Source organism: Stegastes partitus, unplaced genomic scaffold, assembly GCF_000690725.1.
Source record: "Stegastes partitus isolate 25-593 unplaced genomic scaffold, Stegastes_partitus-1.0.2 Scaffold1677, whole genome shotgun sequence".
Lineage (NCBI taxonomy): Eukaryota > Metazoa > Chordata > Actinopteri > Pomacentridae > Stegastes > Stegastes partitus.
Window position 1 is genome coordinate 101,822 of NW_007579408.1, and position 17,026 is coordinate 118,847.

General features: G+C 42.3%; 1 protein-coding gene across 1 annotated transcript in view; it reads right to left on the minus strand.

Annotated features, from left to right (window-relative positions):
- Nucleotides 1-843: 843 nt before the first annotated feature.
- Nucleotides 844-17,026, minus strand: part of LOC103371978 (latrophilin-3-like) — a 59,389-nt gene continuing 43,206 nt past the window's right edge. The window contains exons 8-11 of the mRNA XM_008301482.1: nt 16,044-16,212; nt 15,039-15,164; nt 10,705-10,801; nt 844-3,115 (exon numbers count right to left, since the gene is read on the minus strand). Coding sequence (XP_008299704.1) covers nt 2,166-3,115; nt 10,705-10,801; nt 15,039-15,164; nt 16,044-16,212 — 1,342 coding nt within the window. The 3' untranslated portion in view covers nt 844-2,165. The remainder of the gene's footprint in view (nt 3,116-10,704; nt 10,802-15,038; nt 15,165-16,043; nt 16,213-17,026) is intronic.

The window sequence follows — 17,026 nt, forward strand, 5'->3', positions numbered from 1 at the left end:
GTTTAAGCTCCTAAATATTAAAGAAGCGGTCTTTAAAAAACCCCAACAACCTCGGATTGTGGTGGAAAAGCTGCTAACTTCATCCAGTTAACTTCCATTAGAAGTTGAGCATGAGGATTAATATTTTTATTAAGTGTGCAACTCCAATAATCATTCCATACTTACTTAATTACCTTTCTGATGATTATGTTTGCAGTCGCTCTGACAATAAATCCGGACCACCAGAACACGCTTACCTCTTCTCCCGCCGGGTCCGACGGCTCGCCTCTAGCACCTTAAACAACACAGTATCTGTAAAGAATTCATTGGTTACACCGGCAGCTGATATTGAAATATTTATTACAGCTTATGAAACCACTGCTTCTATTGTAAAGCAGACCAGAGCATACAGAGCACATCCACTGTTGCTGGGCCAAACGTTTATTTGGCACTAAACTGGACAGAGGGCTAATGAGGGATAGTAACTGATCATTTAAAATTAAAATAAAAAAAAAATAAAAACAACAAAGAAAAACTCGATCGTTGTTTGCAGGTCCTCGGCTGTTATCCATATAAAAGTGTTCCAAGACCCAAAACAGAAACTTTTTGTCGTCGCAGCTACGTGATAAAACCTCAACCAGTCGTTTGTTTGTCGCCGCCGTCACAACTAATGTGAGCCGTGAGGCCGTCCATACAAAAAGGAATAAATAAGAAGCCATAATCAATAATAAAAACGTGTTTGTGCCGCTAAGCTCACGTCCGCCTTCTTTTTAAAAATCTTCTTGTCTTTATTACTGTTCATTTAACAAATAAATAAATATATCTCCTCCTCCTTGAAGAAGAAGAAGAAGAAAAAGAAAAACACTTCCAGTTTCTCTCTCTTTAATAAGTAAAACAGCCCATCTCTCCTCCTCTATACAAGTGCCTGGTGCTCATCAAGGTTCAATTTGTTCTCTTTCTCAGAAGCGTTTCCTGAATGCAGAACGCAGCGCAAACCTTTCTGAGGGACACCTCGCCATTAACTCGGACTGATTTTCTGTCCTTGACGAATCAGAGCTCCTCCTATCTACACAGTAAAAAAAAATAAAAATAAAATAAAAAGAAATCAAACAGAAAAAAGACCCCAAAACAAAAATCTATTCCACAAATACGCGGTGAGTGAGTTCTTGTGATGTTTTCTTGTGTTTATTTTGTTCCTATTTCGATGGTCATTTCTTGGAAAGTGATTTAAAAAAAAAAAAAAAAGAAAAAAGAAAAGAAAAATAAAACCCCAGACTGGAACCAGAAACCCAGAAAGGCCAGCACAACAGAACAAAATTGCTCCTAATCACTACATTTACAGAGACAAAAGGGTTTTTTTGCTCGGAACGAAAAAAAGCATACTATTATGTGCAATGCTAGTTATCTGTACAGTTACATAGAAATATCTCGTAATTCTCTTATTAGTTTTTTCTTCTCCCTCTTTTTAACGACTGTTATTACAGTAAAATGAAAGGAAAAAAAAGAACAGCTATGCTTGAAAGCATACGATCAATAATTCCTTTACGGTAATCGTTCAAAATGTGTGTGTGTCTGTGTTGTTGTTGTTGTCGATTTAGTTTTTTTTGTTTATTTTTTTTTTGTCTTTTTCTTTCATCGAAGGGACACTTCAGCAAACAAAATGTGCTGCAACTCACCAAAGAGGAAGAAAATCTTTCAAAAAGTCAATATAGATACAGAAGTATAATAAAATAGTCCTTTTTTTTTTTCCTTTTTTTTCCATTTTTTTTCCATTTCCTGTTTATTCTGGCGACAGTTTTTCGACTTCGGGGCGATGCAGTTCCTGTTTGACTGTCAGACCTACAGTGTACCTCTGAGACCTAGAAATCCGGTGGTGAGTAATCGTCTGTTTTGACAAAAACACGCCAAACCACGTCGGGTTTGGAGGCTGGAGGGGCGGAGGGGGGGGGAGGAAGGCGGAGGGACACAACATCAACATCCTGTAATGTCTAACAGTCACATATCAGCCCCCCCATGTTCGATTATTATCCTGTTGGCGGTCAATAACAGCGAGGGTCCAGTTATTTCCTCTGCCTCAGTCTTCGGGACACAGAATAAAAAGAAAGGCTACCACTGCCAACGACGGATGGAACGACGGGGACACGGGGGGAGAGTAGAAGGGGTACCGGCTGGGGTGGTGTTTGGGCCTATAGGCTGGTGACCAGGTGCAGGGGCTCCTGGGGGGTTTCCTCTGGGGACAGATCCTCTCTGTTGGGGGGCACGATGAAGCCGTCGCTGCTGCCCCGCCCGAGCTGGTAGTAGGAGTGCAGCTGGTGCAGGTGGTTGCGAGAGCCCAGGTTGGGCATGCTCTTGTAGTAAACGTCGTCCGAGCTGGCCTCGGGGCTCTTGGCGTCGCCGCCCTCCTTGGAGCCGTCGGCGGACTCGGCGGACGGGTCGGGCAGGCCGGGCAGCATGGGCATGCTGGTGTACAGGGAGTCTCTCTGGTGGTTGTGGCCGGGCGACGAGTTCTCGTCCTCGGTGTGCTCGTTGGTGAGTAGCGGGAAGAAGCTGTCGCTGTTCTCCTGCGGGATCCTCCGCCGGGACGACGAGGAGGTGGTGGCGGACGAGAAGGGGTGGTGGGGCAGCGGGAGGGGAGGCGGCGCCGACTGGTGGAGGTGATTGTGGAGGTTGTCCACCGCCTGCAGGGACGGCGGCGGACGCTGCGGCAGCAGCGGGGCGTTCGACTCCTCGCGGATCAGCTCGAGGCCCAGGCCCTCGTCGTGGTGCGGGCCGAAGGTGGAGTGCTCGTCCAGGCTCAGCGCCACGTTCATGCCCATCCCCACCCCCAGGCCCATCCCGTAGCCGCCGTCTTTGCCGCCGTTGCTCACGTTGTTGACGAGCTTGTTCATGAGGTTCCGGTTCTGCTCGGTCGAGCGCTCGTGGGAGTTGTTGAGGTAGGAGGGGATATAGTTGGAGGTGAGCTCTTTCAGGATCTTCTTTTCCAGGGTGGTCTCCTTGTGGTTGTAGCCCCGATCGATGATCTGCACGCAGTCACTCATGTACTCGGCGCTGGCGATGCTGTAGCTGTTGCCATGGTTACCATTCAGTGGTAGAGTATCCATGACACTTGTATCCCGGGCATTGTTCAGGATTCCCTCTGGAATGACAAACACGGGGTCGGGGGGTTGGGGTTGGGGTTTGGAGTGGGCGAATGAGAACGGCAAAATCTGATGAGATGTAATTGCCGCAGCTAAATGTCAGCCATTGTTACAAACACAAATTACAGCCATCAGACGGCGGAGCTCTGGTACTCTGAATCATGTCCTGACACTCACAGTTCTCTGGATCACATGGAGAAGATATGCAATGAAACATCATCACACACACTTACCTCGTCTCACACACACACAAAAACAACTTCTATTAAAACACAATCGATGGTGGTGATGGAAACACTCACACGGGACGACACGAACCTCAAAACACGGCACACAAAAAGGACGAAGCAGGCAAACGGAGGAAAAAAAAGAAGCCATGCACTTAACTCTCACAGCGTAAAATTTGGACCCCGACCATATTGTCCCACGTGAGCGATGGCGGGAAATAAAATAACGTGAGCTCAGCTAACCGTCCCCGAGGAGGCTCTCCGTTCCCTCTACGTGGAACCTTCATATTTTATCTCCTCGGCCGAGCCCATGCTATCAACATCAAAGCAAACGTTTGAGGATAATTCAGACTACCTCGGACAAGGCCATCCAGCTTGTTAAGTGTCAAGCCCCCGCCGTCTGACCTCTTGAAAATTTGACAAGACCTTCAAGAAGTGCGCCGGCTTGATCAAAGCGAATGGTTTAAAGAAAAAAAATAAAAATAAATAAGTGCATGAACAAAAGGCGCGGCATTCTGGGAGGAAAAAAAAGGATCGATTCATATTGATGCGCCTCATGAAATGTTGATATCAGTGGATTCGCTAACGGGACAAAACATCTCTGCTACGGGAACGACAGTGTTCTCATTAAGCCCCGAGTGAAAAGAAAGTAAAAGCCAAAGTGAATTACATTTGATAAGCAATGTTTAGTTTGACTCCCATACTTGTCTCTCTGTAGGGCTCTTTTAGGGACAGCATGAGGGGAAGGAAAGAAGAAAAAAAGAAAACACAATAAGCATAACAGTGACAGGTAGAAAGAGAAATGTGCACACACATATGCAGATGATGCATCAGGAAAACGTTTCTGGAACGTCACCACGCGAAACCTCTCAGAACCTCGGCGTTATCTCTTAGCAAATATATAGATTTTGTTTTTTTTTTAAAGAAGTGCTGTAGCTTTTTATTTTTGCAGGATCCCGGCAAAATGCACTTGAGCGTCGGAATGCGCCGATAAATCTTTTGACGCATTAGCATTTTCATTCTTCCAGATATTTCTTTCCCCATCTACGGCGATGTAAGTGAATTATAGCCCTTCATCGCCAGCCTCCGACGCCAGCACTTGTATTGCATACATAAATTATCCGCCGATCAAAGCTCCCTGTGAGTTTTTATCTCAGTTTTACACGAGTTTCCCCCCTCGCCCCTCCTAGTTTTACAGACTCACAAAGTTACGGCGATCTCATATCGACTGTTCGGAGCCGGAATAAAATCACAACAGTCGGACTGATCCGGAATAAAAGCGGATGCCGGCGCATCTGATGTTTGTATCTGCGCCGATTTATCAACAAGTAGCGCCTAAACTCACATATCGAATTTATGAAATAAAAAAACGGCGTCTTTCTGTTTCCCTTTCAACACAAACGATTTTAAATTAGCAGTTTCAATGACATTCATCACAATGTTTGACAGCAGCATTAAACAGAATGAAAGCACTTAAAAAAACAACAACAACAAAACAAAGAGACAGAAGACGTGGCACACAGGCTTCACCGACAACATCGGAGCACATTTAAAATAAATGACTGGTGGTGCATCCGGCTCCCTGTGGGCAGCCATTCTTGATTTCAGAGGATTTCCTCATTTTTGTTTTCTGTGTTGGCCAAACAGCAACGACTTACCAGCTGCAGGAGCCGAGACGCACCACCAATGAGGAAAAAACCCCACAGCGAAACAAACCTGTGGGGTTTTTTTTTAGCGGTAAAGCAAATAGTTCAAGACATCTAGAGCAGTGTTTTCTTTAATTAAAGCCCTGTAGAAACTCTAGAGGGTTGGTTCTTCTAGCTCTAGTCCAGTTTTGGGAGCAAAGAAGTGCCACCGAACAGTTTCTCCAGGACCAGGCGTGAAATAAGAATAAAAAAAACACTGCTCTAGCCACAATGTTAAAGAATGAAAAGAAGCTAGCACACCTTGTGTGTTGTACATGCCCAGAGGGTTGTTATAGACTGCCGATTCCCCAAGCAATGTATTATAGGGATTGTTAGTGCCATGAGGACGTAGGAGTGCATTAGGTATAAGATGGTTAGCCATAGCCCCTGGAGCAGCCAGAAAGAGACAGAGTGAGACAGAGAGGAAGAGACAGGAAAAAAAAGGTAGGTGGGTAGATAAGTCGAGATATAGAGGGAAAGAGAGAGAGAACATACATATCAGTTTGGCAGATGCAGCTGAGCAATGACAGCCATTAACATCCAAATGATCATTAATGTGTGGGGGGCAGGGGGGGAGGTTTGGCTACATGGAAGAGCTGAACCGACGTGGCTAATGGCACCGATGGAAAGTGTGTTAATTGGACCGCCGAAGCCCCCCCCACCCCTCTAGTTTTTTCTTTTAGTGCTTCACATTGAGGCGGCGTGTCAACAGACAGAAATTACAAAGAACATGGCCGACACCACACATGTACTGTTACAGCTCAAACAGGACAGAATACAGTCTCAGGACATTATTAAGTCTTTTAGAGGCGAGAAGTGATGAATGCTCGGAGGTTTGAGAACCCATTTCTGCATAAATAAGGCCGTCATCAAGGTTTTCATTCAAGTCCTAAAAGTACACGCTTCATTTAAAAAAAAATGGATAAAAATAAGGTACTTGGCCATTTATTTTCTGTTGAGGAAAATGATGTAATGTTGCTTATCTGCAAATGACTGAAACCAGCGGAGCAACAATGGATGTGCGTGGCAGGGCTACAAATAGAAAGAACATTACTGTCTGGAGTTTGCTGAAGATTACGTGGAAGACTGTTGAAAAATGATCTGTGTAAAGATGAGATCATGTTATAAATGAGAATTTTTACTATTCGGGGAAAAGACAACACTGCATCAGAACCTTATCTAATCTGTGAGGCATGGCGGTGGCAGCATCATGGGGGTCTGTTTTTGCTCCATCTGGGTCAGATTGGCTTGAAATCTACTGATGGAACAATAAATTGCACAACTTATACTTCTCTCAGGAAAGCTATCTGTGAACTGAATCTCAGGAGAATAGGGGTGCACCGAATAATTCTTAATTTATTACCGCAGCACAATAACTGCAGTCAATATTTCTTGTGAATAAAGTGAATATTAGCATATTGTTGTTGTCTCAGTTGTTTGTTTGGGTTTTCTTTCCCAGCTGTTTGGGCTTCTATGAAAATCTAATGATGTTTCAGGTCATATTGATGCAGAAAAATAGAAAAGTAAAGGGTTCGCAAACATTCAAACAACAGCGTTGGAGAAGAAATGCTAAATGCTAAATCATCCTCCCCGACTTCACAATGATGAAATTAGGTTTCAATGTTTGGATTTTTCAGAAAAATGTGATTAACTTGTGTGTAGATTTAAATTAACATAATCACTTTTCCTTATTGATAATATAGAGGTTGCTGCTGAAGGTTAGCATTGTTTAGCTACGTTAGCATCTCTGTCTAATTCTGTGAAATATAACCTTTAAAAGACAGCCTTACCGATAAAATTGACGTCACACATGAAGTACAAAATACTATGTAAATAAAAGGTGGTGTTAGAAGTAAATAACGGTCTAATGTCACATTTTACTGTCCACTAGCTAATTAGGCTAGCATTAGCTTAGCCTAGCTCAAGATGGTAAATTGTTGCCATTTTATGTTTTTCTTTTTAAAAAAAATAACATATTGCTGGATTTGTGTTTAAATAATCCCTGTTCAATGGTTTGTTGTGAATCACATATTGCTTTCTGACAACATAGAGGCTGTTACTGAATGCTACCATCGTTTAGCAACGTTAGCATGTTGTTGCACTGAAAATATACAAAATAGCATATAAGCTAACAGGTCAAAAAAGGTGATGCTTGAAGGAAATAATGGTCTAATGTTAGATTTTACTTTCAACTAACTCGTGAAGCTAGCGTTAGCTTAGTGAGCTAACTCCGGCTGGTAAAATTTGCCAGGAACCTTTGTAATTTTGGCGAACAAAATACCCAATAAGATTTTTTTTAAATGAATAATTTATTGCTGGATTTATGTTTAAATAATCCCTGTTCAATGGTTTGTTGTGAATTGCAGACTGCTTTCCTACAATTTAGAGGCAAGTGCTTAATGCTACCATTGTTTTGCAACATTAGCATCGCTGTTTTGCTGCTGCATTGAAAACTTACAAAATAGCATGTAAGCTAAGCAGTCAAAAAAGGTGATGCTGGAAGGAAATAATGGTCAAATGTTAGAGTTTACTTTCAACCAATTCATGAAGCTAAGGCTAGCTTAGTAAGCTAACTCTGCCAGGTAAAATCGCCGCTTGGGTTTTTCAAAATAAATAATTTATTGCTGAATTTATGTTTAAACAATCCCTGTTCAGTGGTTTGTTGTGAATTGCAGACTGCTTTCCAACAATTTAGAGGCTGTTACTGAATGCTACCATTGTTTAGCAACGTTAGCATCGCTGTTTTTACTGCTGCACTGAAAACGCACAAAATAGCATGTTAGCTAAGCAGTCAAAAAATGCGATGCTGGAAGGATATAGTGGTCTGATGTTACTTAAGTTAGCGTTAGCTTAGCTCTGCCATTTCAGCAAACAAAATGGCCGCCGGAAACAAACAACGGGCCTGCTTTGTGTCTACCTCTGTTTCATAAATAACTAAGAGCTTCGAGGTAGAGTCGAACGCAACGTGAAAATAAAAAACCCTCGACATGCAACAGAATCAAGGAGGCTGAGCAACAGTTAAAACGCTGCGCCGCCGCCGCTGCTGCTGTTGTTGTGATTATTGCTTCTGGCGCTGCAGATCTTTCTGAGCTGAAGTGGTGTAATATTTCCTTCTCTCCAAAGAGCCAAAGTTCAATATTATCTCATTCTCTTTGTGCTGCTTGCAGAAATAACCTTTGAATGAAGTGATATGTCCTCTCTTTAGTCGAGGCGGTCATTACTTTGCCTCAGCCTCGCCTCCTTCGCACAAACACAACAGAGGCTCATTTTCTATTCATGCGATGCTTCGTCTTCAGATACGAGCTGCCAGGATCTCGCCCGGATGACTCATCAGTTTCCCGTCCACATAGCAGCACACCAAAGCAGCAGCAACCTTCGCAGTCTGAGCCCAGTGATTAGCTGCACATTTTGAAGGCTGCAATCTTAAACATGAATGCAGCAGATTCCCCTAATGTTTGTTTTTTTTTTTTTATTTTCCTCTCGCTGATGATAAAAATAATTTATTTCCCAGCGTTTGAATACATTATGCGGGAATATCAAGTGTGCCGAAAATATTTGCGTTTCCTGTTTACAAGTTGTTGTTTTCTTCCCCCTCTCCTTCCTCCTTCCTCCTCCTCCTCTTCCTCCTCCTCCTCCTGCAATGTCAAGATGACATGATGCTATTATTTTTAAAGAAGCCAAATTGGAGACTTGTGAGCGCGACACATATGCTGAAGCTGGTAAACATCTTTTATCTGCTACAACAGCAATTAGATCCTCCGGCAGAGTGTGCTGTTCTTTTGTGATGCTCCCAATCTGTCACACCAATGGAGAAAAGGTTGTTTTAATACTTCTTTTTTAAGTTATTTCTATTTTTTTTTTTTTTGGATCTGGCTTCTAATTGCGCAAATTCCTTCCATGTTGGGATAATGAAATAAAGGACTTACAGTGCTGTTGTTTCGTATTAATTAGGCGCAGTGTAATTTTTTTTACTTGGGAGACAGAATGTTGTTTTGATTTTTGATTTTTATTTTTTTGAAAAACCAGTAATTTGTTTGCCGCCGCCGCTCGGTCTAATTACAGTGTATTCTATAAACACCAGCCCCCTTTTCAGAGCCTCCCGATGACAGATTCCCCCCACTTATTGTGGGTTTTGTTGGAATTGGACGATTTCCAATAAGAAAACAAAAAACACCCCCTAAAAATAAAAATCAGACTGATTGTGCGGCAATAATCCTGAACGCCGGGTAAACTGAACATGCTATCAGCTCTCAAGAGCGTCAGCTGCAAGAAGAAGAAGGGAATGAAAAGGACGAATCAGCTGCAAATATTCGCTCCTCGACTCGTAATTCTTTAATAACAACACGGGAGAAGTGCAACTCTATGTGCATCTGTTCCTGATGACGCCGGAGCTGCAGACTCACTCTGATCCAGGCCTGATAGGAAGCCAGAGGGCTGCAGAAGAGCATTAAGACTTTTTATTTTTTTTGTCTTCATGGAAGATCCATGTAGACTTTTGCTCAACTCCAACCTCCAGCCTGATGGAAGCTGCGCCTGTTGATGGTGCTAAGCTGAGTGGCTAATTATTGAGATCGTGACACTTCCTCACTGTGTCCAACATCAATCCATCACTGTAACTGTGCATTAGCGTCGACGCGAGCAGGCGCCCGGAGCGAATTTAGAGAGCGAGCCGAGTGCCGAACTCCAGCCCTCTATCAAGAGATGTGACGACCGGGCGGGGGGGAGGAGGAGGGATGCCAAGCCGGCGCAGGCTTCTTCTGTCGATTTGCTGCACAACCTGAGAGACTTCACAGTCAGAAGCATTACGCTAAAACGCTCTTTATTAATGCGCTCCTTAGACGGGGAATCTGCTGAATTAATGCTGCTATCCGGCGCCGCTCCTGAGACGATTCCTGGTTTCTGTTTTGCAGTCGGATGAAGCCAAATTTGCAAAATGCATGCTGAGAGTCACCCAGGACGTGCTTCCTGATGGAGTCTTACAGCTTCTGGATCTGATTATTTAAGCCACAAACCTGCACTCGCTCTCAAACAAAACGCGTTGCAGGTTCTTTAACTTTGTGGTGTTTTCCTGCACTTTTTGTTTTTGCCTTTTTCGGCTCCTAAATTAGCATTCCCTGCAAACTCTCTGCTGCTTGGCTGTTTTTTTAAGTTTAATTATGCAGACTGTATCTGGCCATATCAAATAAACCATAAATAAATAACGTCTCCACCACCTCGTCCTTTTTTAGTTGCCTTTAAATGATTGGTTTAATCACAAACATGACACATGGTTTTTTTTTCTGCAGCAGCACAACTTTGACTCTATCTGGCATTCACGACCACGTCCAGAATCCTATTGACAGCATCTCATTTCTTCTCACACTCCCAGAAACCTTGCTTTAGAATTTGCGAATAATTAACACGAGTGTTGGGAAAATAAAATAAAAATGCATGTTTTGGTTTTATTTGGCTGATTTTTTTTTTGCCTTGACTTGGATTTTAAAGCATCACTCGTGGAGGAACGGAGAAGAAGAAAAAATTAATTCTGTGAAGCCCTTGAGATGCATTAAGAGGAAAGCAATTATAGCTGCAATTCATGAAATGAGTGGAGAGAAAAAGAAAAAGTGTTCCTCTCATTAGTGGTGGAGTCTGAGGTGAAGGCCGGAGGAGGAGGAGCTGATGTTTGGACCAAAGTACCTCTGTTGAGCGACGCGGAGCTGTTGATGTCGCCGGTCATGAACGAGGACTCGGACTGCTTCCTGACCGTGTCGTTCCACATTCGGCGGATGCGGCTCTGCGGAGACAAACAGCAAATCAGGACGCTGAACATCTGAACATCTGAACATCTGAACATCTGAATATCTGAACATCATCCAGACATGAGCAGAGAACAACGCTTCAACACAGACAGAAAGAAAGAAAAAAGGAATGAGGCCAGCAGTGGGGAGAAGTAACCTCCAATTAAAGACGAGCATCAGTGCCGGGGTAGGTGGAGTCAATAATAAAGTCATCAGTCAGGCTCTCCGAGTCGGTGTCTTGGTTTGCAAAAGGCTCAATCCAAGAGAGTTCACCCTGGTTAATTATGATGGAGTCCCATGGGCTGTTGCACAAGCTAAGGGTCTGGAAATCCAACCGGAGAGATGAATCCGCTCCATCCCGTGCCAGGCGGGCTTGGCAGAAGATTTCTCACACTGATATATAAAAAGGTTCGGAGGCGGCGAGAAGAAAATAAAGCTTTAAATGGTTAAAAGTCCTGAGAATGAAAGAACCAGTCGGTGGTTGTGATCAAGTGGAAAATAATGTGAATATAGAGGATTGTTAGCTTCCTTCTTCTTCACACTGAGGTTTTATTGACATTTTTGTCCTTCAGGTCCTGAGAATGAAGTGTTAGAAATAAAATCTGAAACTGCACAAAAGATAGTCATGCATCAGAGCCAGTGTTGGTGTAAATCATTGACTTATGACGTTCGTAATAATAATAAAAAATCTACTTAACCACTAATTTGATGGAAAATAAACATTTTTGTGACTTTTTAATTTAAAAAACATGTGACTCATGTAAACAAACTGACATTAGAGGATTAAAATCTCGAAAATAAATGAATATTTGGTAATTATGATCAAAACTGAAGGTCCTGGAAATAATCTAATCTGATAAAAGTGGAAAATAATATAAACTGATGGACTTTTGATGGCAGTTTTTTGACACTGGGAGGGCATTTTTGTGTTTAAGGTCCTGAGTATGAGCTGTTATAAAAAAATCAAAAATTATATAAAAAAGTGCAAATGTTAAGTGCATATCATTGACTCATCTCAGGCTGTGATGATTTAAAACAAATATTCTATTTGCCACTGTTTGGCGATTAGAGATTAGATGGAAAATAACATATTTTTTGTGATTTTTTTTTTATTATAATAAAAAATGAATCATGTAAAGAAACTAAAATTTAAAGGATTAAATCTTGAAAATAAATTATGATCAGGATAATACGGTAAAAGTGGAAAATAATATCAACATATGATATTTTGACAGCATTTTTTAATAAAATAAAAATCTCTCATAGCATAAAAAATAATAACACATTGCTGCTAATCATCAACATATCCCAGATTGTAATAAAACAATAAAAAATTAAAAAATAAATAAATCCACTTAGTACTTATTATTTGGGGGTAAAAAAAAATTCTGGTGTCTTTTAAAAAAAACAAAAATAAAAACAACAGTCATATTGTTTAAGCACACCGGCATTTAAATGGTTAAAACCCTAAAACTTAATACATATTTGATAGTTATGATCAGTATTGACATTGATTAAATAATGTGACTTTGTGTAAACGGAAAATAACATTCATTTACATTATTTTTATGGAAGTCTTGATGAGGAGCACATTTCTTGTCCTTGAGGACCTCGTTAGAACTTTTTAAATTGACTCCCTGAAGGTCAAACGCTTCACTTGAAGTCCTTCAGGATGAGTTGGACGTCGTTCCTGTTATTAGCAGCAACACGACGCTCAGCGAGCTAATAGAGAAATACAGTAACAGGACGACGTCCGGCGCTCATGCAGGTTTCAACAACAGACCCATCCGGGGGGGAAATTGTCTATTGATCTGGGTGGATTTATCCGCCGCCCTCCCAGTTATCCAGCCATCATCTGAGCTTAACAGCCTCACCTGTTCCACGTGTCGGCTTTTACTGCAGCCCCTCCACCACCGACAACGCCAGGGCTCCAGTACGGCTCCCTGGAGGACCCCCGGCTGGACGCTAACCCTATAAATCCAGCTAATCGATGAGGTCGGCCGCAATCTTTTAATTAAACAAAGCTCGTTCATTTTGACGACTCAACCGTCTGAGAAGCCGTCGGCGGCTTCGGAGGGCATGTTGGAGAACACGTTTAAATATAGAAGTGTTTCCCAAATAACAGGTGCTAATTGGGTTTTTTGCACCCCGATGATTACAGTCTGACTTCTATCAGCGATTAGCAACAACACTGATCCTGATGCAGTCCTATTGTAAGTGCTGTGTTGGATTAAATGATAATAATAAAAGAAATGTGGTCAAAAAATGCCATAAAAACATCAGATATTCATATTATTTCCACTGTATTGAGTTACATCTTCTAACCAGCATCAGTCGTGATGACAACAACGAAGTAATTGTTCATTTTCAAGGTTTTAAGCTTCAAAATGTGTGTTGGTTTCTGCAAAATGCAAACAAAAACAAGAAAAAATTGAAGTATTTTCCATCTATTTAGTGGTTAGTGAGTCTTTTTTGGTGCAATGTCAGATTTGAGAAAAAAACCAAACATAAAAAAGCAATAATTCATAGTTAAAGACAAAAATGTGAATAAAAATATCAATGACCATAAAAAAAAAACCTGCCATAAATAACAGTAAAAACTCAAATAATGAGATTTTCAACTCCATGTTTTCAAACTAATCACATGTGACGAGGTTCTGTCAGGAAAATGAACCTAATCTAACCTTAAGATCATGATATTTCATTAAATTTTTTAAAAATTGGCCAAAAATAGATAATTTCTTCTAAGCAGATTCTGTAAAAAACAAAAAATTCCGTGCTTTGTGTCACAACTGAAAAGGCAGGAGTGGCTCAGCTGAGATCAACGGTCAGGAGACAGAAATTCAGAGAGTTTTTGGGTAAACTGGTCTGAACTGCAGGCTGTGTAGAGCAGACAGTGGGGAAAGTATGGAAAAATGTAAATAGCAAAACATCTATAATACATAGAGTCGCTTTCCCAGTCTTGATAACACCTGTGGACGACGACTTTAGTGCTATTAATGTATGATTTATGGATTTATAATTAAAGGGTTTGATGCATTCTCAGATCTCAGCCACTCCTCTGGTGACAACAAGATGATTCAAACTGACAGAAGAGACTCAAAAATGACTCCTATTATGTAATCAGTGGTATTTATCCTTTAACCTCTGATCATCATCACACCTACGTTATTGTTAGATGCAGCTAAAAGTGGCAGCGCTGCTTTTAAAGACCTTGTTTTTGAGCTTAATTAAGTCATCGGCGGCACCATCATCATCATCAGCAGCTATCACCTAAACTCCCGCTGACATCTACACCGAGAGCTTCCCGAGCTTCGAGCGTTTTGTTTTTTGTTTTGCGGCGTCAACCTCCGGCCGACTCCAGGCTCGTATATTTTAACAGCTGATCTCATGAACACATCGTACACGGTGTCGTCCCCTCAGAGCCCAGCGGGACGCAGATGGGCTGAAAATGACACCGCTATTTCTTCTTCTTCCTTTTTTTATTTATTTTTTCTGCGGACAGATAGAAACTATTCATAGCCGACGGGTTCGAATGTACTTTGCTGATTACACATTCATTTAGAAGCTTCGGCGTAAGCAATAAACAGGCACGTCGTCTCTCCGAGTGTTTCCATTCCCGTCTCCTTGGTACGAGCGCGAGGTTAGAGCCGTCTCGTCAAAGCACTGTGTATAATTAAACGCTTTGATCTGTATGCGGAATCCAGCTTGTACCGTGGGCTGCCACTGCACGCTCGACTCCGAGGACTATTTATAATTGAACACTGGGAGGAAATCACACTCTTTGGAATATGGATATGATGTTCAATTATGGCGTATCGTGGCAATTCATCCTATACTTCATGTCAATGTGGGAGGAATCCATTAACAATTTACTTTACAAGGAGCCTTACCAGTTACGCGTCACAATTCACACGTCTTGGCGGCGACGGAGAGCGAGATCTGAATCTGAACGGATTCCTCGCAGCTAAGAAAATGTTTAGCTTCACTGGAACTCCATTTCACCTCTCACGAAATCTACAAACGTATTCGTTAAAGTGCTTGTTCTGTGTGTTATTGAGGATGAAGCGTTCCCCTGCCTGTAGCTACACGACTCGCAAAGAAAAGCCTATTTTTAGCAAAGATTTAGCGGTAATCCGAACAGAATAAGCACCAATTTGCTCCGCGTTGGGTTAAAAAAACACAAAAGCGGGTGAAAGATTTTGATGTAAACAGAGAAAGATGTGGTTGAACCTGCGACCCGGTCGAGTAGCGTCCCGGAGCCCGGGAGGCGGTTCCCTTCCCGGAGCCGATGGAGCTGTCCACGCTTTTGCCACTGCAGCAGTGAGTGCGAAGGCATTTCCCGTACTCCTTACGCACCTGGAGAACAAAAAAAACAAAACAGCACATGCAAATCAACATCTTTTGCTGTTAAAACTAACTTAAAGGTCCCTTTTCAGGAACACGTTTTGCACATTTTCAGCTCAGTTGTGTCATCTTCAGTGTTTTAGCGCCTGTAGCTTTAAATGATAGTCTGCTGGCCCCGCCCCTTTCAGGAAGTAAACTCCCTCTGTGTCTGCGATTGACGGCAACACACCAATTATTTCAAATAACACATTTACAGTTCGGCTGATGTCTTTAAATCGTGTTGGTTGGGTTTGTGGTTATAAAATCAGTAGTTTAGCTCTGAAGTGGCTGCACATGGACAAATCGTCTTACCAGGATTTTATTGTTGTCTGATGACAGAAACTGAAAATATATAAATGAAAACTACTTTACTGGGAACTTAGCTATATAATAGTAAAGTATACATAAGCACAGAGAGCAGGAGAGAAGCTAACAGATTAAAATGGTGTTTATTGGTTTCTAATTCAAGTCTCCACCATGTCTGAATGTCCCACAGAGCAGTCGAAGCTAATGGTAGCCACATTAGCAAAAACAAATGCAAAATTTTGTGAATGTTGTGCATCAAAAATACAAGTCGTCCACTGGATGTTCAGTTGCTGAGATGCTGGGAGTGCATGGAGACTGTTGTGTTCACTCTTGCAGGAAAGGACAGTTTAGAGTTAGCAGAAGATACTCTAGAGATGACAGGAAGCTAATCTGATGGCTAACCTTTAAGGGATGGGGCAAGCAAGTCAAGCAAACGTTTAGCTTGACTACTTGGAAACTTGGCTGGCTCAGATTTTGTATGAAAAAAATGGATTTCCACCACATGGGACCTTTAACTAGTTGCACATCTCTTGAACAAGCCCGTACCTTCTTCTGCAGCACACAGTGGAAGATGAAGATGAACATCCCCTGCAGGGAGTTGAAGATGGTGAAGAGGTAGGCCATGACCACCGTGCTCTCGTTCACGTACATGAGTCCAAAGGCCCAGGTGAGGCCCAGCAGACACAGCAGGGCAATGGCGCCGATCACCCACGATCTGGAAAAGTCAAGAAACACAGCCTTAGACAAAAAGCTTTGTAAAAAAAAAAAGCCGTGGAGCTGAGGGGAAGGAGTGTAAATTCTACCGAAATACAAACGGAGAGTTTGATGTCAGGAACAGTGAGTGTAGGTTGTAAAAAGGAATCAGTTGAAGACAGCACTTGGTCCAGTTACAGGGAGAAAAAGGCACCAAACAAATGAAAGGGGAAAGAAAAATGATGACAGTAATCCTTATTCTGCACTCTTTCAAACACCATTCAAATATTATCACAGAAATACTTTTTTTTCTCGGTTAAAGACGACCCACGAGTCGGTCACATATTGGATCCCGTTGCCTTGTAAACACTTAGTGACGCTGAAGGTGTAACTGAGATAAACGCCCTTGACAATGTTGTGAAATGAAGAGCTCTGTTTTTGTGCAGAAGTGGCTTTGTGGTGTGTCGGTGGATGAATACCTGGTTGTGTTTAGAAAATCCGTGTGTGGACATGAACAAGATCTTAGCCTTTCATTTAAGAGGCGACAGCTAATTTATGCACAGCGGAACAATCAGACCGCCTTCATTAAACGTGGTGCAAACGTCACCTGCTCTTCTGCACATCCGCCGCCGGTCGTGTCGGGGCTCTAGCCTCCAGGTTTGTGTCATCCAGAGGAGGTGTCGAGATGCGTGCCGCGGGTTAATCGACAGCTGCTAGCAGCAACAGGACGAGGCAAATTAGAGTCACGCTGGGTCGCGTACCGCCGACGGTTAAATGTCACGCCAGCGTGACGGCGAATACGTTTATTTTACTTATTTTTATGCAACAGGTTGGCC